General features: G+C 47.8%; 1 protein-coding gene across 2 annotated transcripts in view; it reads left to right on the top strand.

The window, feature by feature from the left end:
• The window catches only part of LOC146772768 (rho guanine nucleotide exchange factor 11-like), a 319232-nt gene that overhangs the window by 165624 nt on the left and 130226 nt on the right, over window positions 1-23382 (top strand). For both annotated transcript variants that reach the window (XM_085639976.1, XM_085639975.1), the window contains exons 8-9: window positions 14379-14560; window positions 14661-14736. In XM_085639976.1, coding sequence (XP_085496102.1) covers window positions 14379-14560; window positions 14661-14736 — 258 coding nt within the window. The remainder of the gene's footprint in view (window positions 1-14378; window positions 14561-14660; window positions 14737-23382) is intronic.

The following is a 23382-nucleotide window of genomic DNA, read 5'->3' as shown; positions in this document are numbered from 1 at the left end:
ATGGCGTGTTATGGTATTCCTGGTATTCCTTGCAGCCCATGATGAATGCATTTGTAGGCTGCCAAGTTTCCTGTAAAAGAAAGACCTCATGTTCTTGGAGGAATTTTGTGAAGTCATCCTTGTCCACCTTGGTACTCGAGCAATTCCAAGAACAGGACAGGGTTGGAAAAGAAGTGTTTAGGAAAATTAGTCACACCAGTAGGGTGGGTTAGCCTGATACAGCTCCTCTGTAGAGACTTTTTCCATGTTTGATTACGAGACAATTATGATTTCTGGGGCAAGAATATGCCACACTTTGGAGGAAGTGGTCATACACCTGGGTGGCACCCTAAATTCCATTGATCATGGGTGCTCCCTTCTTGACTCCCAAGAAACTGTGAATAAATACAGCAGCGGCCAGTGCAGGTACAGCTCAACAGCATTTTGTTGCTATTGCTAAACCTTGTAAAGGTTACCCTACAAAAAAAGCTGGCATAGCTAGATGCATTGTTAAATGTATCCAAAAATTCTATCTGAGGGTTCTACCCCCTAGGCCACATGCTACTGGGAAGTGAATATTCCAATAGCTCCTGGTGGCCCTTTCCCCCACCCTGAAGGAGCACGCTCAAAACATCGGCATCATCCTAGACTCATCGCTCACAATAAACCACCAGATCCCCGCCGTATCCTTGACCTGCTTCAACACCCTCCGTAAGCTCTGAAAGACTTTCAGATGGATCCCACCCAAATCCAGAAAAACCGTCACGCATGCACTCATCAGCAGCAGACTGGACTATGGCAACATTCTCTGTGCCGGAAGCAATAAGAAACTCCTTCCCAAATTCCAGACTGTCCAGAACACCGCAGCCAGACTAATCCTCGTCATCCGCCGTTGCAGTCACATCACCCAACAGCAGCGCGATCTCCACTGGCTTACAGTCGAAAGAAGAAGAATCTTCAACCTCCTCACCCACGCATACAAGGCCCTTCACAACACAGGACCCGCATACCTGAACATGCACCCGAAAGATACCTGCGATCAGCCCAGCTCTCTCTGCCCACTGTCCCTCATATCAACAAGACTAGAATGGGAGGAAAGTCCTTCGCCTACCTCACAGCCAAAGCCTAGAACACCCTACCCTTCCACCTCTGGAAATCTCCCACATTGCCCCAGTTCAGGAAGGACCTCTAGACCTAGCTCTTCGGATGACCTCAGCACATTATGGAGCCACCCTCCCCAGTGCCTTGAGACCCCCACAGGTGAGTAGTTGCACTTTACCAATCCATGATTGATTGATTGAATAGCTGATATTTCAAAGCAGTTACATGGTCAATTGTGCACACATTTACCAAACCTTATTGTGTAGCTAGCTCACCTGTCAATAGACTAGGGTTGACCAAATAGTACTACGAACTCGGTATCAGACATATACAATATCCACTGAGAAGCCACTGCTTTAGGGAGTACTGCTTTACAGCATGTGCCTAGAATGTATATCTATGGCCACACATGCTGCGAACAGAGTATGTTACTTACCCAGTAAGCATCTGTGTGTAACTGTTAGTGCTGTAGATTCACATGCACCCACCCTCCTACCCAGAGTCAGTGTCTTGTTTACATATCTCGGTAACATCAAGTGTTAACCTTACTGTATACACTATTTGCATGGTTAACAAATTTTTAACTATTAGCCACTCTATACTTTCATTCACTACTCTACAGAAAGCAATGTAAGGGAGTAATCACAGGAGACCTTGTGACTCGAAGAAACGTTTTGAGCAAAAACAACTTGCAAAGTCTGAGCCCAACATTAGATGGCAGGAGTATGTAGAACATGTGAATTCTACAGCACTACAAACTACAAAGAGATGATTAAAGGTTGAGTAATATTTTCCTTAATCCCCCCCTCTTACAAAAATGCACCGGAATTCACTTGTAGCAGCAGGGTTGCTCCACATTAACTCGTATCAAAACAATGGTATATTTTGTTTCCATTATCATAGTTCTTCTTCTACCCTTTCTATTTTTTTCATCAAGGGCACATACTCACAGGTTTACTACATTTGTGAGGTGCTGGCTTCAATCAATCAATCAATCAAAGATACTTGTAAAGCGCGCTACATACCCGTAGGGTCTCAAGGCGCTGGGGGCTACTGCTCGAACAGCCAGGTCTTCAGCTTCTTCCTGAAGGAGAGGTGGTCTTGGGTCAGGCGCAGGTCGGGAGGGAGGGAGTTCCAGGTCTTGGCGGCCAGGTAGGAGAAGGACCTTCCTCCTGTAGTCGCTCTTCGGATGTGGGGGACGGCGGCGAGGGCGTGGTTGGCTGATCGGAGGTGGCGTTTGGGAGCGTAGAAGTTGACTCGGCTGTTGAGGTAGCTCGGGCCTTGGTCGTGTAGGGCCTTGTGTGCGTGGGTGAGGAGGCGGAAGGTGATTCTTTTGTTGACGGGGAGCCAGTGAAGGTCTCTCAGATGTCCGGAGATGTGGCTGGTTCGTGGGATGTCGAGGATGAGTCTGGCTGAGGCGTTCTGGATCCGCTGGAGTCTCTTCTGGAGCTTGGCGGTGGTACCGGCGTAGAGGGCGTTGCCGTAGTCCAGTCGGCTGGTGACGAGGGCCTGGGTGACGGTCTTCCTGGTCTCGGTGGGGATTCACCAGAAGATCTTCCGTAGCATGCGTAGGATGTTGAAGCACGCCGAGGAGACGTTGTTGACTTGCCTGGTCATGGAGAGGGAGGAGTCCAGGATGAAGCCCAGGTTTCGTGCATGGTCTGTCGGTTTGGGTGCGGTGCCCAGGGCGGGAGGCCACCAGGAGTCGTCCCAGGCGGACGGTGAGGAGCCCAGGATGAGGACCTCCGTCTTGTCCGAGTTCAGTTTCAGGCGGCTGGTTGTCATCCACTCGGCTACCTCTTTCATCCCTTCGTGCAGGTTGGCTCTGGCGGCGGCGGGGTCGTTGGTCAGAGAGAGGATCAGCTGGGTGTCGTCGGCGTAGGAGATTATGCTGAGGTTGTGTTTGCGTACGATGGCCGCGAGGGGGCTCATGTAGACGTTGAAGAGGGTGGGGCTCAGAGATGATCCTTGGGGGACGCCGCAGATGACTTCGGAGGCCTCTGACTTGTACGGTGGAAGGCGGACTCTCTGTGTTCTTCCGTCGAGGAAGGAGATGATCCATTCCAGCGCCTTGTCCTGGATGCCGATGTTGCTGAGGCGCCGTACTAGGGTGCGGTGGCAGACCGTGTCGAATGCCGCGGAGAGGTCTAGGAGGATGAGGGCCGCTGTTTCTCACTTGTCCATCAGGGCTCGGATGTCATCGGTGGCGGCGATGAGGGCGGTCTCGGTGCTGTGGTTGGCTCGGAAGCCGGACTGTGAGGGGTCGAGGGATCTGTTCGTCTCGAGGAAGGCGGCCATCTGCTTGTTGACGGTCTTCTCGATGACTTTGGCTGGAAACGGGAGGAGCGAGATGGGGCGGTAGTTCTTGAGTTCGGTGGGGTCCGCTGTGGGTTTCTTGAGTAGAGCGCTGAGTTCGGCGTGCTTCCAGCTCTCAGGGAAGGTGGCGGTGTCGAAGGATGTGTTGATGATGTCTCGCAGGTGGGGTGCGATGACAGCGTCGGCCTTGTTGAAGACGTGGTGAGGGCAGGAGTCGGTCGGTGATCCGGAGTGGATGGAGTTCATCGTGCGGATGGTGTCTTCGGTGCTGATCGGGGTCCAGGCGTGGAGGGTGGTGGTGGGGGGCGGTTGTTCGGTCATGGTGTGCGTTGGTTGGTTGTTGAAGCTGCTGTGTATGTCCGCGATCTTGTTGTGGAAGTATGAAGCGAGGGAGTTGCAGAGGTCTTGCGATGGGGTGATGTCGTTGTTTCCTGCGCTGGGGTTGGAAAGCTCTTTCACGATGTTGAAGAGTTCCTTGCAGTTGTGTGCGTTGTTGTCCAGCCGGTCCTTGAATGCTGTTTTCTTGGCGGCGCGGATCAGCTGGTGGTGTTTCCGGGTGGCGAGTTTGAAGGAGGTCCTGTTGTCCGGTGTCGGTTCCCTTCTCCAGACTTTCTCGAGGGCTCGGCAGTTCTTCTTGGAGCTCTTGAGTTCGTCGGTGAACCATGGGGCCTTCTTGCTGCCGGGTCTGCTAGGCGGGGTCCTCAGTGGGGCGAGTTCGTCCGCGCAGTTGCTGATCCACTTCGTGAGGTTGTCGGCGGCTTGGCTGGGGTTCGCTGAGCTGGCAGGAGGGTGCTGGCTCAGGGAGGTGGCGAGCTGGTCTGCTGAGATCTTGTTCCAGCTTCTGCGGGAGGCCTGTTGCTGGTGGTCGTCGGTCGTCGTTCTCTTGAAGGTGAAGTGGACGCAGCTGTGGTCCGTCCATTGAAGCTCAGTGGCGTGGCTGAAGTCGATGTCTGTGCTGGAAGAGAAGACTGCGTCGAGTGTGTGTCCGGCGAGGTGGGTGGGGGTGGACACCAGTTGCTTGAGTCCCAGGTTGGCGAGGTTGTCGAGCAGGGTGCTGGTGTTGCGGTCGTTGTTGTTCTCCAGGTGGAAGTTGAGGTCCCCCAGGAGGATGTAGTCAGCGGAGGGGAGGGCATGCGGGCTTCCCTTCTTGAAGTAATTTACATTTTATTGTAGTCAAAATGGCCTCTGAAGTGAAGCATACATGATCACATGTGAATTCAGCACAAGCAAAATGCGAGGTTATCTTAAGGTCCACCTTGACCACAGGAACTTTGCAGTTGCTTCATGGACTTCCCACTATCTGCTTTTCCCCACCTTTGTGAGCTCCATCATGTAAAAAGGCACAGAGAAGATTTCATTAGCAGCTGGTGAGGCAAAATCACAAAGGTGCAGCCAACCCTACAACCTCACAGCAACTACCTTGAAGTCAAGTACTCCAATTCTGCCCCATATACTGTGGCATACTAACACGCCTTTAACAAAGAAGTGAATGAGAGAGCACAACAGCCATCATCCCAAAGGTGTAGGGGTGTTCACATCTACTCGGAGAACTGACAGTCGCTTGACTTCCATCTCAGGTGTTATGGGCTTTGTTTATCGAATACCATCCGGGTGTTTTGCCAGGACCTTGCTGTGAAGAAGTCAGTGGCTCTCAGTTCCTCGGCCAATATCTGGCCTTAAATGTGGCAGCTTTGGCTCTGGGAATATTCCCTTCCCGCTGCTCCTTACCACACCAAAAGGAAATTTTACAACAAAAAAGGGAGAAACTGTTCACGTTTAGCTCTGCTTTCATACCACTTGCATCTAAGTTGTTTCTCCGCTTGGCTCGTGATGCACCAGACCCAGCTGCAGTTATCTTAGTACTGGAAGAGGACCCAGATGCTCCAAGAGGATTGTGAGTCACTCTTGTTTCTGCGCTGAGTTGTGACCTGAAAAGGTGGTTGTCCAAGGATCTTTCTTTCTCCTCAACCACATTTATCCATAGCATTTAAGTTTTCCACGTCAGTGGAAACCTTTACTTCCACGCAGAGAAGGACCTTCATATTACCATTCTGAAATCAAACCCACCTTTTAGTGTGTTTCTTCAAAAATCACAGAGCTAAAAAGTGCTAGCCTGTACTGAAAACCCCATTGTAATTTCACATCAATAAGCACATGATACTTTCACCCAATCCTTATTGATGGTTGTTCAGGAATCATGGAGGTAAATTCAGGAAAGACATGTGTGCACCTGAGAAAGGGGTACTTAGCCACGTTTTGTTTTGCTGTTCTGGTCTGAAAGCTGTCCTGAATTACGTTTCTTTACCTCCAGGTACAGTTTGCATTGAGATCTTTTCAATTTGATTAATTGTAACAGCCATCACGTAAGTTGGGAGATGTGGCTTTTTCCACCAGTGCTTGTTGAACTGATCAATATTTTTGGGGGCATGGCAAGGCAACATGGTTGATTAGACGCTCCTCCATGCGCTCCTGCTGGAGTCTAAGTTTTCCTGCCATAATCCTGTGTGATCCTTCTGTATATCTTTCTGGGTAGACTCCCTGCTACATTGCCAACTCTACACATCAGCCACAGGTTTTCTGGCGTGTGCCTGAGCCGCCTTCTGGAGTGGAGTCGGGCAAAGTCCTGGAAGCTTGGGCCAGCACCATATTGCTCTTGGGATTAAGATGGTCTTGGCGTGCAAAACTGAGGTGAGACATATGGCCCCCAATCTGGAGACTGCAATTCTGTCCCAGATTGGATGTGGGGGAGAGACTGGAGTGACCCTGATGCCCAGCTGTGGGGCTGGAACTCAAGGCAGCTGCTTTTGGTGCTGTGACTCTCCTGGGCTGGTCACCCAAGCTGTGATGCCCTTAGAGGTGAGGAAGACTGCGGGTGGTGCTGCACATGAAACAGAGGGAGAGGAGGACTTGTCTACTTTTGCAGCACCTAAAAACCAGCAGCCACTTGTGCTAGGTCATAAGGTGAGCCAGGTAAGGGCCCTTAAGTCTCCCAAGGCTGCCACTCCACAACTCGTGGGTAGTGCAAAGTGATATGCCATGGTGTGGCTGGAGTGATGCCCACTGTGCGCTTGGGCTCCTACTGTGGACCCAAAAGAAGGGACATTGATTGCAAGTGGGAGGTCCACTGCATAAAGATGGGTAGACCTTCTATGCATCTCTTTAGCCCTGACATATGAGCCTCTGTGCTAACAGAGTTCCCGGGGTCCCACCGGATGCACATGTGCACTTGCAGCAAGCTCCTGTAATATTGGCTGTACTAGCATTTGACCTGATGATGCTGTAGCAAGATAACGTGACCCTGTTTCCCCAATGGAGGAATGTCGGGCCGGCCCTGACTACAAGTTGAGAGGGACTGATAGCATTGCGAGGCCCCTGTCCTAGAGGAAAATATTGCTGGCTGGTACTTCAATTGCATACACAGGTTGTTTTGCGCGGTCCTGGGTTTGGACTGACCAGCCCTCACTGGGTTAACTGCAGTATTCCTTCTCTGAATTCCTTGTACCAGAAACCATGGGACTGCTCTGTGAAACTCTGTGTCGTGCTGGGGATGGGTCGCCCTCTCTTGGTGCCTGGGAAATACTGTAACGCCTCGGAGACCCCGGCTCTGTGTGGTGATACTGTGAGGCCGGCGGGTGGTGGGTTCCTGTGCGGTGTCTGTTGGAAGGGACTGCTCAGATACTTTAGTGGCACATCTGCGCTCCAAATTTCAGGTGGTGGTGCAGCCAGTTTTTACAATGTTGAGAGATAAAGGAACCAAATCACCCTAAATGAATAAAATATGCAAATACACACAGCCAGTGCTCCGTAGGGCCAAACACAAGCAGGATCCCAGACTGGTGGCATGGAACAACAGCATGGGACTACAGAGGCGGCGCTGTCTCTGTCGGATTTATTGTCGCCAATTCAAAATTCTTGTGACAGGATGGTTCATAAGATTTACTCTGTCGCTATAGATGTAAACCTGTTGTGAACTGACCTGAGCGTGTGGCCACTACGGAGCAGAATGTGAACACCTTGCCGCAGGAGGTCCACATCCTCCGAGATTCGGTCATCTCTCTGCAGAAACAAACAGTCCACTTGGAAGATTCTGTAGGGAGATCCCACAGGAACCATTTACGATTTGTGGTGTTCCAAGAGAGGGCAGAGGGTAAATTCACCAAACGTTTTCTGGAGAACTGCATCACTACAGTCCTGCTTCCTAAGAGACTCGCTAAATTTTTTGCAACTGAAAGACTGCACATGGCCCTTGCCCCACCACAGAGACCTGGAGCCCCACCCAGAGTGATTAATTATTACCAGCCTGTTTAATGTTCATGACAGACGCTATCCTGCAGACAACGAGTTACGTGGTCCCTTTACTATTTGAGGGCCCCTCTATCTCTACCTATACTGATTACACATAAAGGGTAAAGGACAAGCAAAAACTTTCCAATCAGTCAAGAGACGACCAATAGTAGGGGAAGGCCCTGTTCTTTTTCACCGCAGGAGATGCTAGTGACTGACTAAACTGGATGACACGCTGATCTGCCCAGGATCTGTTCCAATCGGGCTAGTCCCGACCAGAAACACAAAGTTGGTCTGCGCACAGCAGGTAACAACGCGGGTGCTGAAGGAGCCTGGAGGACGGAAAATTGTCAGATAGGATTCTGGTCTACCCCGATGTCATGCTGCGGGCCACTGAGGTGGTTCCTGACTTGGAGTGGACCTTCCAAGAACAGCAAGTGGACTAGGACCTGGTCGGAGACAGATCAGGCCATAGCTGAGATCTAGCTGGCGCTTGACCTACTGTAATCATGTGGCGTTCATTTGTCTGAGCCTTTGGCCAACATCAGCTGCCTGCTCCCAGTTGGGGACCTCTTGTGAAGCACATGCTTTTGGGAAGAGGAGGGATGGGAGTGTTATTTCATATTATTTCACCTGTTTTTGTGAATTCTGAAGTTGTGGTGTGGGGCAGTGATTGCTGACTCCACACTTGTCTATGCCTGGACAGGGTGGGATGGCTACACTGCCCAAGCAGAGGGGGGAGTTAGAGCATTGTCTTGAGTCTCATGTTGGGGTACTGTTGGGGAAGTTAGCTCTGCTTTTGTGCAAATGGGCCCTGCAAGGTGGGCTTTTTCGGTTTAATTACCAGTGGTGTAACTGTCAAAATGTATGGAAGTATATAAATATATAAAGAATGACTTCTCCCATGACGAAACTGATTGCCTAGAATGTTAGGAGGATATCCCTCTTTGAGAAACACAGACATGTGTTTGCCTATCTTAAATGCTACAAGGTGGCAATAGCATTCCTTCAGGAATTGCATGTGTGGGGGGATTGTATTCCTTGCCTGCGAAGGCGCTGGAGGGTGCAAATATACACTACCGCATACTCCGGTTATGCACGGGGTGCTCATTTGGGTGGCCCTGGGGTTCCCATTCTGTTGCAAGAATGATGTTGTTCACCCTGAGCGATGTTATGTCACTCTACATGGTTCCCTTGATGGGTGAGAGACATTTATTATTAATGTATAGGCCCCCCAATGTTGATTGCCCAGAGCGTTTACCCGGTGTTCTAACAGCAGTGTCTCTCTACCTAGTTGTAGACTGTAATTGTGCCTTAAGTGGGACACTAGATTGTAAGCCTCCCAGGGTCCATGGGTCCATGTTAAGCCTGCCTCACCATAGCGCTTTGAGATATGATGCACGGCGTGCATTTGTGCGATATCAACTGGGAGAGGCACCCATCGCAACAACTGTATTCTTGTTATATATGGGTACAAATATTCAACTGGACTATTGTTTCAGAGCTGCGGAACTGACACCTAGGGTTACAGATGTGACATATCTGGCCCGTTACCTGTCAGACCATTCTCCAGTCTTGGTGTGTTGTGTAGGTGAGCCTGGTCATCCGGCAATCCATATGTGGCTCCTCCATGCGGAGGCATTATCGGACCCCCACGTTTGCGGCTACGGTCAATGAAACGTTGCTACATTACTTCCCTGACAACTTCGCCCGGCGAGTTGCAGGGCCTACAGGCAGCGACTGCATATGTAGGGGGATAAAACAGGAGCAATGCCGGCCCAGTTTGTCCGCGGGTTTGTCCGCGGGGGAGTCCCCTGAGTCCTCCATCCTGATGTTGTGCACTGACATAGGAGCTCTCGCCTCACAGAGGGCGATCAATGGGGTATTTTTCACCCATCTCAGTAATGCATATTCTGAATGGTTGTGTCCCTCCTTGGAGCCTCTGTGTAGATTTTTGGCATATGTCCCACTCCCAAGTCTTGATCCAGGAGATAGTAAGGCCCTGGATGGTCTGCTTTCTAAAGAAGAGATCCTAACCGCAGTTAGATGCCTTAAACCTGCAAAAGCAATGAGCTGCCAGGGGAGTTTTATCATAAATATCTGGATATTGTGGTTGACCACCTAATGGAGGTCTAGGAAGAGGCTTTATGGTCTGGTGTCTTGCCGGCCTACATGCGAGAGGCACTAGTTGTCATGATAATAAAGCTGGGTAGTGATCCAATGGGTACCTCTGTGTATAAGGCGATATCTCTCCTAACGAAAATTCTCAGCATTGTGCTGGCTACACATATTCTCCCTCAGTTGCCTACCCCAGTACTCCCAGATCAATCTGGCTTTATTCAGAAGTGCAACACTCTCCACAATCCGAGAGGCTTGGCTCATGTATATCATGCTCCGTGGCTCCTGACTGATAGTTATGTCTTGACACTCCTTGGCACGGAACAGGCATTTGATTCCCTGAATTGGACATTCCTGTGGTAGGTGCTCCAGACGATGGGTTTGGGCTCTGGGTTCTACTGTTGGATTCCCCTCCTCTACTTTGATCCATGAGCCAGGGTGCGCTCAGGTGGAGTGGTCTCTGAGCCCTTCTGGGTGAGCAGAGGTACTAGACAAGGATGCCCTCTTTTGCCGCTCCTGTTTGCCATCGCATTGGAGCCCTTGGAAGAGACTCTGCAGCGAGCGATGGGGAATATGGTGACCGATGGAGAATATCACTGGGAGAGACCAACCAAGTGGTCTTCCTCTGCACCGATGATGCCCTGTTGTATCTGCGGCAACCAGCCCACTCGGCACCTATTCTGTTCAACATCAAGCAGCCCTTTGGGGAGCTCTCTGGTCTATGTGTCAACCAGGATAAATCAAAATTATTTGCACTGGGGAGACTGGTATGGCTCACGGTGGATGAGCTTCCTTGGGGTGGGATTTCCCTGGGTGACGATGCAAGCCCGATACTGCGAAGTCTGTCTGACTCATACAGCCCTACGTGCCTCAAGCTTAATGTTGGAAGAGTGATAGAGGCGTTGCACTCCTTGATTAGGTTTTGGAAGGAGCTGCCCCTGTTCCTTATCGGCAGGATTGCAATTGTTAAAATGATCATACTGTTACAATGCCTCTATGCCCTACAGAGTACTCCATAAGCGATCCCTAGGCAATATTTTCACACCCTAGATAGTTTGATAGTGGGCCTTATCCGGGGAACCAAGTGCCAAATAATTGCTCTAGCCACCCTAAAAGGAATGTGAAGTGAGTGGGGACTGAAATCCTGCATCTAGAACTTTATTATATGGCAGCCCAACTGCAGCGTGCAATTCATTGACTGGACATGGACGACAAATGGAAGAAACAGCTTCTGCAGGAAACACATGAAGGGATACCCTTGCTGATCCTCTCTAGGTCTGGCATGGGGGCTGCCTCCACCTTTCCTTATCTGACAGGTAGCAGGGATTATGGGAGGGAGTGGTCCGTGGCATTCTCCAGTGGGCCCCATACACTCTGGATGTGCCTCTGTGGACAGTGAAGCCCTTCTTGCAAATTGCTAACTCTATGTTGGTGCAGAAATGGAAGGATGGAGGTTGCGAAACTATGGTAGATCTACATTCTGGACAGTGCTTGATTATGAGGGAGGAGGTAATTGAAACATTTTCCCTGGGTATGTGTCAATGCCTCCACTATATGAAAATGTCAAGCACGGCCCAGGAGGTGTGGCCGTCCATTCCTGATGAACCAACCCGGTCCAATATCTTGATTACACTGCTTTAAACGGCTCAGGGCCATAGGCTGATTTCCCAAGAATACAGACTCCATGTGACAATCTGTGGTGCTTCCTGTTCAGGCCAAGTGGGAGGCTATCATGGGGTAGTCCTCATCAGCTAACAATTGGGTGATGGTCCATGAGGGGGTACGGACAGTCACCTCCAATGCACACTTTAAACTCTTGTAATATAATATTTTACACCTGACTTATCTTACTCCACAATTATTGCATGGCATCTACAATACTTGACCAGCTGGCTGCGCATGAAGTGAGGCTCAGATGGCAGATTTTCTGCATATGGTGTGGCCATGCTCACCCTTGTCCTCCTACGCGGAAGTCATATTGTACAACATGGATACAGCTTCCGGTGGGACGTGTCAATGGAGATCCACCAAGTGTTGTTGCAACTGATTCCCTCTCCTGCCCAAAATAAATTAAGCAGGATGTTTGGCCTCCATGGGTTGGTGCGGGCAAAATGACTCAGTCTGACACCCCCCAAATACGTGGCATGGATGAAAGATATTTGTCAACGGGTGATCGCGGAGGAGGTGTAGATGAGAAATGTTTGTAAAGATGATAAACTTGAAGATGTTATATGAGACTGGATGGCTATCTTGGCTGCCCTGAGGGAGCATGGGGGAGTGACTGCCGCTGGGGACGGGTGACACATGACATTGCTTACACCCTAGGAATTTTGAAAGGGAGGAGATGTCACACTGGATACTAGTTGGATGCTCTACAAACATGTATGGGCTATCCACCTTGATTCCTTATTATGTTATCAGAAGAGGCATCACACAAAAGTTAGGATGAGTTTCATTTGTTATGTATTGGCTTTAGGGGATTACAGGACACATGAATTGCCCTTCTTTGTAGTATCATTGCCTTGCATGAATGACAGTCTTTGATGTTTCTTCTGCACTACGGATTGTATTATATGGATATTTTCTACAAAGGCATTGTTCTGTCCTTTTGCCTCCCCCGAATGGGTCTGACTTATGCCACATTGTATGTATTTATGTTCCAGGTGTTTTTACACATGTTTAAAGAAACTGAGTAAGGCAAAAGGACATGATACTTAAAGTAAGATCCTATGTGATGCCTTGTCCATATGCTCTCCATATAAACCAATCTATTTTTTTAATAAAAAGGGCATTCATATTTTGTAAATGAGCCATGAATTTCAGTGGATTTTATTGTTTCTCAAGTAGGCCAATTATGTCTTCTCAATCTTGCTTATAGGATACCCTATCCCAGCTGAATGTCAAAGCTCATTTAGAGTTTGATGGGCAAAGTCCATCAGTATGGCGGAGCACTTTACTCTGGCCATACCGAGGGTTCACTGCCTGCCAAATTTAGAGTTGTCCTCTAGCCCTGTGCACAGTTCCACACATTAGCAGGAACCACTGTCATAGCAGTTCCTGTATTAAAGATTTGACTGACAATACCGTCCAAATTGTGGTACCATCTGTCCAACTTTTAAAATATTTCTGGGTTTTTTTCAAAAAGAAAATCCCACGGTAAAGTTTTGTTTTTGAAAAAACTAAAACTAATGCCCAACACTCTGGGAGTTTTTTCCCATTGTACGGGTGCTAATTAAATGTTTGTTTCTGTCCCTTGGGGCGAGCAGTCAGAGGAGTATGTCAGCAATGGAGATGAAGAAGTCTCTGTCGTTGACATGCTTAAGGTCCACTCGTTGGTATATCAGGTGGCGGACCTTCAGTTTGGTGGAGAGGGTACTTCATCGCCTTTGTGACAGAGTAACTTCTCAGCCAAACTCTAACTCAGCCCCTTACTGTTAAGCTATACTGGTAAGTAACATGAACTTGAGCAGCTAATGCTCAAAGTTCATAAGTCTTTTCCAGTCTTAGTGCAGCTTGTGAAAATACATATTTGGTTCACTTTAGCTAATTTTTTTAATGTATTCCTAAAATTCCAGTTGAAATAAACCTAAAGGTGTCTTGCCACCAGCGTTACTGTTTTAGTATCCAAAATGGAGTGTAACAACTAACTTCTAGCTAAGTGAGAGGGTGATTGCAAGGATCACCATCTGGATCTGTGAGCTGTATGCCCTACACACCTTAAATAAAATCTTAAGTGGCTTATGTTTTTTTAAAACGTTTTAGGAGGAGTCCATCAGGATCAAAATGTAAGCAAATGTAAGAATACTCACCAAGGAACATGTGCTAGCTTAGTCTTATCCATTCTTGCTGAGAACAGTCTACATACATAGAATATCTACTCAAGCTTACCTTGTAGACCCCCAGGACTATTATACATGATTTTCACAGGATGGCTTTGTGGATCATTGGTTAGAGTCTTGTACTCAGATTTCTGAAGGGGAATGGAGTGTGAAATAGCTCCTAGAGTTATCGCAGTCGTAAAATATTACAGAGAGCAGACACTTTTACATCAGTAAAACTTAGTGAAATGTAAAGAGTAGTCATGGGCTGGCCGAAAGGGTAAAAAACTAGGCTGTTATTTTAGATCGTTTGAAGGCTAAAGAGTAGTGATGTAGCTTGGTAAGAACATCTTACTGGCTCTTATTTAACTATTGTAGTATGCTCTTGGTGTGCATTACGTTAATTTTGACACGGTTATGTCTAGGCCTGAGAATTTTCACACAGCCCTGTATCAAGGCACAGAACACAGTTGAGCTGTACAATTTCCACATTGCACTGTATTCACAAGTTTTTCAGAATGAAGTTAATGTGTATGTTTGTCGCTGCCTGCCTAGAAAACCTGTAATTCAGTTTGTGCACAAAGCATGCATGGTGTTAAATGTTTGTTGAATGTAATCTCTGATTCTTTCTTGATTGTTTCTCTGTAATGGTCCTGAGAAGTCCTTGATGGAACTTGTTTGTTTCCTGACTTCAGTGCTTCTGCCAAACCTAATGCTTTTAAGTGCTGGAAAACACCCAAGATGTCCTGCTTTGTCCTGCAGGTGGCAGCTCAGAGGAGGACAAACTGGTCCAATGTAGGGACCGATGTCATGAGATTTTGATGTTCGTGAAAGATAGAGTGAAGAGAGTCAAGAATCGGCGCCACATTAAGATGTATCAGGCGCAGCTTGACACCACTGACCTTAAAAAGAAAAAAAATTACCCTGTGACCGCACAGTTTCAGGTAAATATTTTTTGTCTTCTTTGGGCACCTGACGGATTTTGTAGCTTATTTTTCAATATCAGTGCATAAAATTGATTAATGTCCATTTTTTCTACAATAGAACCTCAATTTAACCGCGAGGCGATTGATCCATGAGGGACCCCTAAAATGGAAGATAACAAAGGACAAAATTGTTGGTATGCACACTTCCCAACTAGCAGACCACTGTAATTTACCATCTGCCTTAGGCCCCATTTCCAAAGAAAAAGTTATTTTTGTTTGAATATAACTTGGGTGCTGTTTGACGAATGTTCACGAAACGTTTCAAAAAACATGTTTTTCCACCTCAGCTCCTTTCTGGAAAATTATAGGGTGACCCATCAAGTCAGGCCGAGAAAAGGGCGGGAGCTCCCAAAATAAGTTTTCCCCATTCATTTTTCCATAGGAAAATTAGAAACAGCTGCAGTCAAAACGACTATACGTAATGGCCCGAAATTTGGCAGAAACCTTATTCGTGGTCCAGAAGGTCTGCTTTTTGTGAGTTGGTGTAAATCTGTTCCGCAGTTTTAAAAATTAAGGTTAAAAAACATTGTATATTTCATTCTGCTCAGGATCTGCACACATAACAGATCTTTAGATAGGATCTGATTGGCTGCCACCACATCTACAAAGATGGAGTGACCGTTAATTTAGGATTCAGGGACTCAGTCCTACATCCTACAAAAAAAGTGGGAAAAAAGTGCGGGGCAAAACAGCATCACTGCAACACCTGAATGACAGGAATAATAACAACACTGTGGATGGCTGGACCTATAGTTGCTTTAGGTCATGAGTTGCTGGAGAATTTCATTTGTTTTTTAAAACAGTATGTGCTAACTAGGGCTGGATGAAGTTTGCAGAGTTTCACTCTGCAGAATTCTGCAAAGTTGCAGAGAAACTCCGCTAAATTCTGCAGAGTTCTGGGATGGATGGAGTACTGCTCAGCCAACCCTTGTCTTCCACACCACATCAAAATGTACAGACCGGTGCCCCCTGCAAAAATCACATTTTAAGTATGTGGGGCCAGGGGGCACAAGAGGACCAGGAGAAAGTGCAGGGCCTGTACCTTTCTCACCTGCGCATCACCAATACCCAGCTACAGGTACTCGTAGCTGCCACCGCTGCCACTGCTCTCCTCTGCCAGTGCCAACATTTCCTTGTGGTTCACTGGCTTCTCTGGAGCTGTGGGAGAAATCAGAGCGGGTTGCACAGTCTGGGCTGCCCCTCCCTCACTGGCCGAGTATGGTACATACCGGTCATACTGTGCACAGTGCGGCAGGCTCAGCGCCAGGCCATTGCTGCTGCTAGAAGGGCTCAGCGTAGCAGTCAGCATCAAGCCACAGTGCGGAGCACAGGTGGCAGATCCCGCAGACCCAGGCTTTTTTGGTGGTTACGTTTCTTTAACCATGTTTTGTTTTGTGAATTTCCAATTTTATTTTAATGTAGAGTAACCTATTATTACAATCCCGTACTATGACATCACTTTAACCCTTGTTTTTTTCAGTGAAAAAAGTAATAAGATATAAATATACATTTATTTGTGTGTGTGCGCAAATGTAGTGTCAGTAGACTTACATGTTCAGCGTACACCTGCCTTCTAGTTTGGGGTTTGACTGTTTTTCTTCAAAGAAGTTTTTGGAGTCACACAGTTTCTGCAACATGTGTTCTGGTAGTGAACGCATATGGGCACTGAACCATTATATATTATTTTTTACACCATCATGTTCACTCATTTTATTGACGTTCCCAGGACCCGTCTCGTGCCGTCCCATTGTAGAGACAGCTATTTCAGAGTAGAGTCCCATCCTTGAGATGTTTCAAAGGAAGCATGTTGAAAGGGAACGTCCGATCATTATTCACTCCTGCACAGGCAAGATCTCTGCCACTGGGAAGACTTTATACAATGAGTGAAGACTCTGCTTTAAGAATACTCCAAGCCCAGACACTTCTCTCCAAAAGGTGCCTCCTAAGAGGCCTAAGGACACTTCCCTTACCCCTCCTCCTTCTCCAACTCCTTCATCACCTCCACTTCTACCACTGACTTCATCACCTTCACCTGACCAGCCTCACCTCTTAAGACTTCTTCTTAGTGGTCACTGGAGTCCTATTCAGACACAGGTAGCCCTACTCCCGACTCTCCAACAGAGGACTTTGGTGTGCCACTCTACCTTCACCCTATGGACGATGCTTGGGAGGACTACGACGTGGACCCACTGGGGGATCCTGACCATGACAGTGTCCCTGTTGCCAATGTGGTTGGCCTCCTGACTTACTATGACAGAGCCCAATGGGAAGAGGTCGTGGCCTTACTCCAACATCTCCCTGATCAGTACTGGAATAGGGGAGCAGAGATTGTTGAGGATCGAAGGCCATATCCAACGCTACCATTTGGTGTGCATTAGATTCGGCTGATAAAGCTGACAGTGAGCTGAACACCTCAGTGATCCTCCATCGCCACTCTTGGATGCATATCTCAGGTTTCAAAAGTAGGAAGTTTAACAACATCTCATTAAGCTACCCTTCACCGGAGAATACCTTTTCGGTCCCCAGGTTGGTGAGATGTTGGAAAAGATGAAGAAGGATACTGGCCTTGCTAAGGCCATGAGTGCCCTTCAGGTTCCTTCAGCTGAAGCTCCTTTCTGCAACAGACAATGAGTAGGTCCAAGGCAACTTCTACTGATTCCACACTGTCACATCAACACCAGCAGCAGGCTAACTGCAAACAGGGAGTTAGAGGTTATGCACGGGCATCTTCAGGAATAACAACTCAAAAGGTTGAGGCAAAGCTCCTCCCTCCAGGAGAGCCTCTATCTTCAGGCATTGACTTGCGTGAATATCCCCCTGCCCACTCCCAATCCCACTACACCTGTTGGGAGGAAGCTTTAGGGATGTCTACCCCTTTGGAGACCACAGAACAGTGAGTTCTATCCATCATTAAGTACTGCTACTGCCCTGAGCTCTGGTCAACCCTACCAAACATCCCTCCTCACACACATACACCATCAATCCAGCACACTTTGCTCTACTCAAACGGACCATAGAGTCAATGCCCCTCAACATCGAGCAAGGGTTTTTAATCCCTGTACTTTCTCATACCCCAAAACGACAACTTCCTCATGCGTCTTTGAGCTTAGGCCTCTCAGCAGACACATCCTCTCAGAACATTTCCATATGATCATCCTATAGTGTGTAATCCCCCTGCTTTAGCCAGGGCACTTTATGGCCCACTAGACCTAAAGGGTGCCTACTTTCACCCCCCATCCCTCCGGCCCATCAATGCTACCTCAGCTTCATGGTAAGTGGTTAGAGCTACTAGTTCAAAGTGGTGCCCTTTGGAGTCACCACAGCCCCGAGAGTCTTCACCAAATGTCTGTCTGTGGTAGCTGCTCATCTCAGAAGGAAGTGGACTCACTTTTTCCTCTTCTTTGATGACTGTTGATCAAGACTGTAAGACTGCTGAGTCAGCACCCGAAGTGCAATCTTCCTACTTCACCATGTAGGTTTTACAGTCTATGCCATCAAGTCCCACCTACAACCACTTCAGGTCTAATACTTTCTTTGGTCAATCCTCAATGCAGTCTCGGTTAAAGCCCACTGAAGCGAACAAAGGGTGGCTGCATTCCAACAGCTACTGCCTCTTGTTCAGCCACTCTGTTCTTTCACAGTGCAAATATTGATGCCTCCTGGCACAACGGCTACAAGTCGAGGGTCACTGAGAGGATCTAGTGTTGATAAGGGCCAGCACCAATTTATCTCTGCAGTGGTGTAACAACAACAATCTTTTGTGTGGCAGGCCCTTCGCAGACCAGGTACCACAGTTGACCATTACCACAGCCTCATCTCTCGACAGTTCGTAAGCACATTTGAACAATATGACAATCCATAATGTGTGCCTACCTCATCATGCTCTTCATATAAAACATCTTGAACTTTTCTCCATACATCTAGCCCTCAAAGCTGATGTACTGGACTTTCAGGGCAAGGTGGTGCTTTTGTGAACTGATAACATGACTGCCTTGTTTTACATGCAAATACAAGGTGAAACACACTCTCCTCAACTATCAGCACTAGCTCAGTGAATTTGGCACTGGGCAATTTCCACCTTGTGAGTCTCCAGGCAGAGTTCCTCTGGCAGTGGATAGCGACTTTGCAGACTTGCTCAGCAGGATGCAGCAACAAGACCATGAGTGGGACTCCACCCACCAGCCCTACTCACGTATGTTTGGCGATGGTGGTACCTCAGATATAGACCTCTTTGCCACCTTGCACCTAGAAGCTATTGCTGCATAAATACAGAATATGGAACATGTTCTATTCAAGACTCCTATTCTAAAAGCCTTAATGAAGGGCTTTAAATGTATCAGCCCCCCTAGAGCGCCACCTGCACTAGTCTGATCAACATAATGATAGGTCTGCCCTTCAAGCCACTGCATTCTTATATTTTCCAGTTTCTTTCCTGGAAGGTCGCCTTTTTAGTAGCCATAACATCACTCAACGGTGTAAGTTAACTATAATCCCTCTCACTACTAGAGCTTTTTGTCCAGGTACACAATGACAGGGTGGTCCTTAGAACCAACTGTAAGGATGGTCTCCTCTTTCCAACTTAACCAGACACTTGAGCTTCCGGTCTTCTTACCCCAGCGTTTCTCGGAACCAGAGAGATCCCTTCACACACTTGATGTCAAGTTTGCTTACATGTATTATAGAGATAGGACGAAGTATTTTTGCAAAACACAACATGTTTTTGTTGCTTTACACTCCCTTAGAAAGGCCATTCCATTCCTAAGCCACGGATAGCCTGGTAGATTGTTAAATGTATTTATATTTGTTGCCTTAAAGCCAAAAGAAACCTACCTACTACCAGACGTCCCAGCTGGCAGCCATCAACAGATGGGCATTCGGTCCACATGACGACCCTAATTTCCGGACAGACCACTGGCTGCTGGGGAATGGGGGGTACAACAGGGCACTCTATACGAACTATCGTAAACTGCGGTTGACCGGTCCCACGGCTCGCACGGTGGAGGTATGGCACAAAGTCCAGCGTAAGCTGGGGTGGCATAACCGCCTTACTAAGGCTACCCCGTTGTGGAAACCAGACATCTTAGGCCATCTTAGTGCATGCCTGGGGTTTGATAAGTGGGACTTGATTGGGATTTCCAGTGTTGGGGACCTCTGGTTCAAGGGTAAAAAGGCCACGTTTGAAGACTTTCAAGCGAAATATCACCTCGCCCCCTCGGAGACCTTTAGATATTTACAAATCAGCCACGCAATTGACTCAGCCCTCCCTGGGGATGCTCCCCTTCCAGATTCCTCCCCCTTGGAAGATCGCTTTTTGTTAGATCCCATGGATCGCAAAGCTATATCCCTCACGTACAAAAAATTAGCAAACAACCGGACGGACCCTATGCTGAAATTGAGGGGAAGTTGGGAGAGTGACCAGGGGGAGATGGACGACGATGACTGGTGGGAGGCGCTCGCTTCCCCTAGGGAGGTGGCGATTCCACTGAGACTCCGACTGATTCAGCTTAAGATTCTCCACAAGGTCTACTTTGATGCAACGCTATTGTTTTGGCTGGGTAGAAGACTGAACTCACTTTGTTTACGACGCTGCAACCAGACTGGTACCTTCACGCACATACTCTGGGACTACCCTCACATCCAAATTTATTGGACAGATGTTACTCAGCAGCTTACTAGGGCCTGTGGCAAACCCATCCATCCCTCCCCCAACGTCTGCCTCCTTAATATTTAGGACGCCACAGACCTCAACCAGATGGAACAATCATGGGCGACTATGGGGTGGACCATAGCCCAATGTAATATTGCTCAGAAGTGGGGATCCGATGTGCTGCCACGGGTGAGAGATTTGGCGTCCAACACAGACTATGCCATGGTAACTGAAGCACGGTGTTCAAGGGGCATGGATGCCCCAAAAAGTGGAATAGTAAGTGGGGAAAGTGGAATAAATATCGAGGGGACATATGCATTTCTCCCACGGTGGAACTGAGAAGGGAGATGCGGACACTGGCGGAACTACGGGATGGGGCGGAGGGGTCCTAACCACCGTGTGGGTACTCCTATTACTCCAAAGTGTAAACAATACGCACCTGCTCTCAATTGTTTCTGATCTCTGGAAAGAGGGAACCATTGTTATGACTGCCATGGTACCGGGCTAGACACCATGTTAAGTGTCCTCTTAATCTGCATAACTGGTAATGTAGCCTATTGTATCCTCTGCCTTGCCACTGCTAACTCTGTATTGCCTGACATGTTTGCCGTTTATTATCAATAAAATTGTTATAAAAAAAAAAAGAAACCTACCTGCCCTCCCCATGCCTCACTCTGCCTGCAAATAGGGTGTCATTATTTGGAAGGCTGCTACCTGGTTCGATCCATGCATCTTAACAAAGCACTATTGTACAGACATTCTGGTATGGCTACAGACTACGAAAGGTCAGAGTGTCATAAAGACTTTGTTTCAGACCTTTGCCCCATTCACTGGCTAGTCACCACATAGGATAGTACAGCTTTACTGTCCATGCAGAGCATGTGTATCTATGGACACAAATGCTAATAATGGATTTTGCTCCTTTCCCTGTAAGCATCGGTTAATCGCATGTATTGCTGTAGATCTGCTTGCGCCCACCTGCCTCCCAAGAAGCCAGTGTTTTCTACACATATCTTCAATCTACATAAAGATTGACACTACACACATGGCCACTGTCTTATCCTACTCACTACTCCATACCTACTCTGACCCACTGTGTGGAAACCAATCTACCAATGAAGTCGGTGCCAATGCGTGTCACTACTAGAGGTGGAGGCCTCACTGAGAACTCATGACTGAAAAATGTGCAACAGCAAGAGCCAAACACTAGACAGCAGAAGTATGCAGAGGATGTGAATCTACAGCACTGCGCGCTATGAACAGATCTTAACAATGTAAGTAGCATTTTCCTTCTAGTCAATAGTAGTGTTACAAACATAAATTAAAATTGGTTATATAGAAATATTAATGTAAAGAATACTTCAATACTAAAGTACTCTAAGATGAATTCTCTTTTTCCCCTTCTTCTGAAAGAATACTCGGATGAAGGCTGCTAACATTCAAAATGCCTCCCTTGCATGAAGACTGTAGAGAGAGACTCTTTATATGCCTTCAGTTTCTCTCCAGTCTGGCTAAAAAAGGGCCTTGCTCCTCTTCACAGCAATGCTAGTGCTCAAGTCACCTATGTTGCTTATGGATTATACGCTCATTCATCAGACCTCAGCCCCGTGAACTGCTAACAACAATTACTGACTAGTAGCCTTCACGAAAACATTGATGGCACATATGCCACAATGCTCCCCACTAAATCTATCCATGAGCAACAATTTTGGTTCTTTCACAAACTTTTGATTCACAGACGTATGAAGTTTGGCAGAGAGGAAACACTATACACCTCTTGGACACAGTTCCCTTCTCTCATACACCAGGTCTCCCATTCAATAAATTTGGTGATCACTGTTATCAAAGGCTTTGTTGAAAACAGGAATCTAGGAGTCATTTTTAGGTCTCGCTGAGCCCCAGCGCTTGCGCTGGCTCGAAGAGACATTTTGTATGTGGGAATTTCAAAGTGCTGCTGGCTGGCCTAACGCTTGCGTTCACGCGATCGTGCACGCGCGCAGCCGGCCGCCAGCAGCACTTTGAAAACTCGTGCGTCATCGCGATCGCGATCACTTTCGCTTTCAGAGCGATCGCTTTCTCTTTCAGAGCGATCGCGATCGTGATGACGCACGCTTTCAATGCTTGTTTTCTTCAGGTGTAGGGGCGCGTCTGGCCCCACTCTAATGCTTACATGTCATGCCCTGCTTTGTATGTGCGCGCAACGACGACACACTGCCACAAGCATTGGACGCACGGACTGGAAAGAGTGCTACGCTCTCTGACTCCGTAAAACTGCACAGCTTAATGCGTTAATTGTAGTGGGTTCTCAGCATGTGGTTTTCGTTCCTTGCCTGTGTTTGTGCTCGCTCTGCTCTGCTATCCTGCAGCCAGCTCGTGATCCCCAGGGTCAGCCTGAAGTCACATTACGAGTTGCTGGCGCCAGCATCGGGCTTGAGTACCGCACCTTCTTCGCCTCCAGGAGAGTTGTACCCCGGGCGCAGAGGGGGATATTCTCCCCGGGCAGGTTCCGTTGCCGAGATGCGGTGGTTTGTGGACTGCTTTCAACGGGTATAGAGTATATCCGGAGCTTACGCTGCGAAATTTGCAAACGTGTACGTTAGCTACAACTGAATCACTCGAATATAAGATCCTTCTTCTGCACACCTTCATTGGTTTACACCGTTTATGGCGCCTCGGCGGCCACCGTTTCATGAGGTAGAAAGAACACTCGTTTCTAATATGCAAAGTTGTCTCTGTCATAACTGATGCGATCATATCAGCGAGAAGAGTGACTTTAAGGAAAGTGACAAAAACTCAGCGTAAAGACTATTCAGCCCGTCTATGTTATTTCACCTGTGACCCGTGTCAGATAGAAGGGCACATCCACAAGCTTTAGCAGGTGGATTCGTGAATGGCCTGGCAGGTGCATCTCCTTTGACTCAGAAATTTTCAAATATATTATTTTGCGAAATCCTTGCAATATTTCTCTCACCGCAGGACAAATAGAAAATGCATCAGTGATTGTCTGTCACACTGAGGAGAAACAGACAATGTACTCCTTCCTACCTCTCTGAAATTTGGCAAGGTTAGAGGACACATTTCTACAACATTTTCTCCAGGCAAAAACGAAGGCTGATGTGTTTTTGCCAGTTTT

The sequence above is a fragment of the Triturus cristatus genome, chromosome 12 (assembly GCF_964204655.1).
Source record: "Triturus cristatus chromosome 12, aTriCri1.1, whole genome shotgun sequence".
In the NCBI taxonomy this organism is placed as follows: Eukaryota; Metazoa; Chordata; class Amphibia; order Caudata; family Salamandridae; genus Triturus; species Triturus cristatus.
Note: the sequence above shows the minus strand (reverse complement) of the source record. Positions and strands in the feature narration are given on the sequence as shown.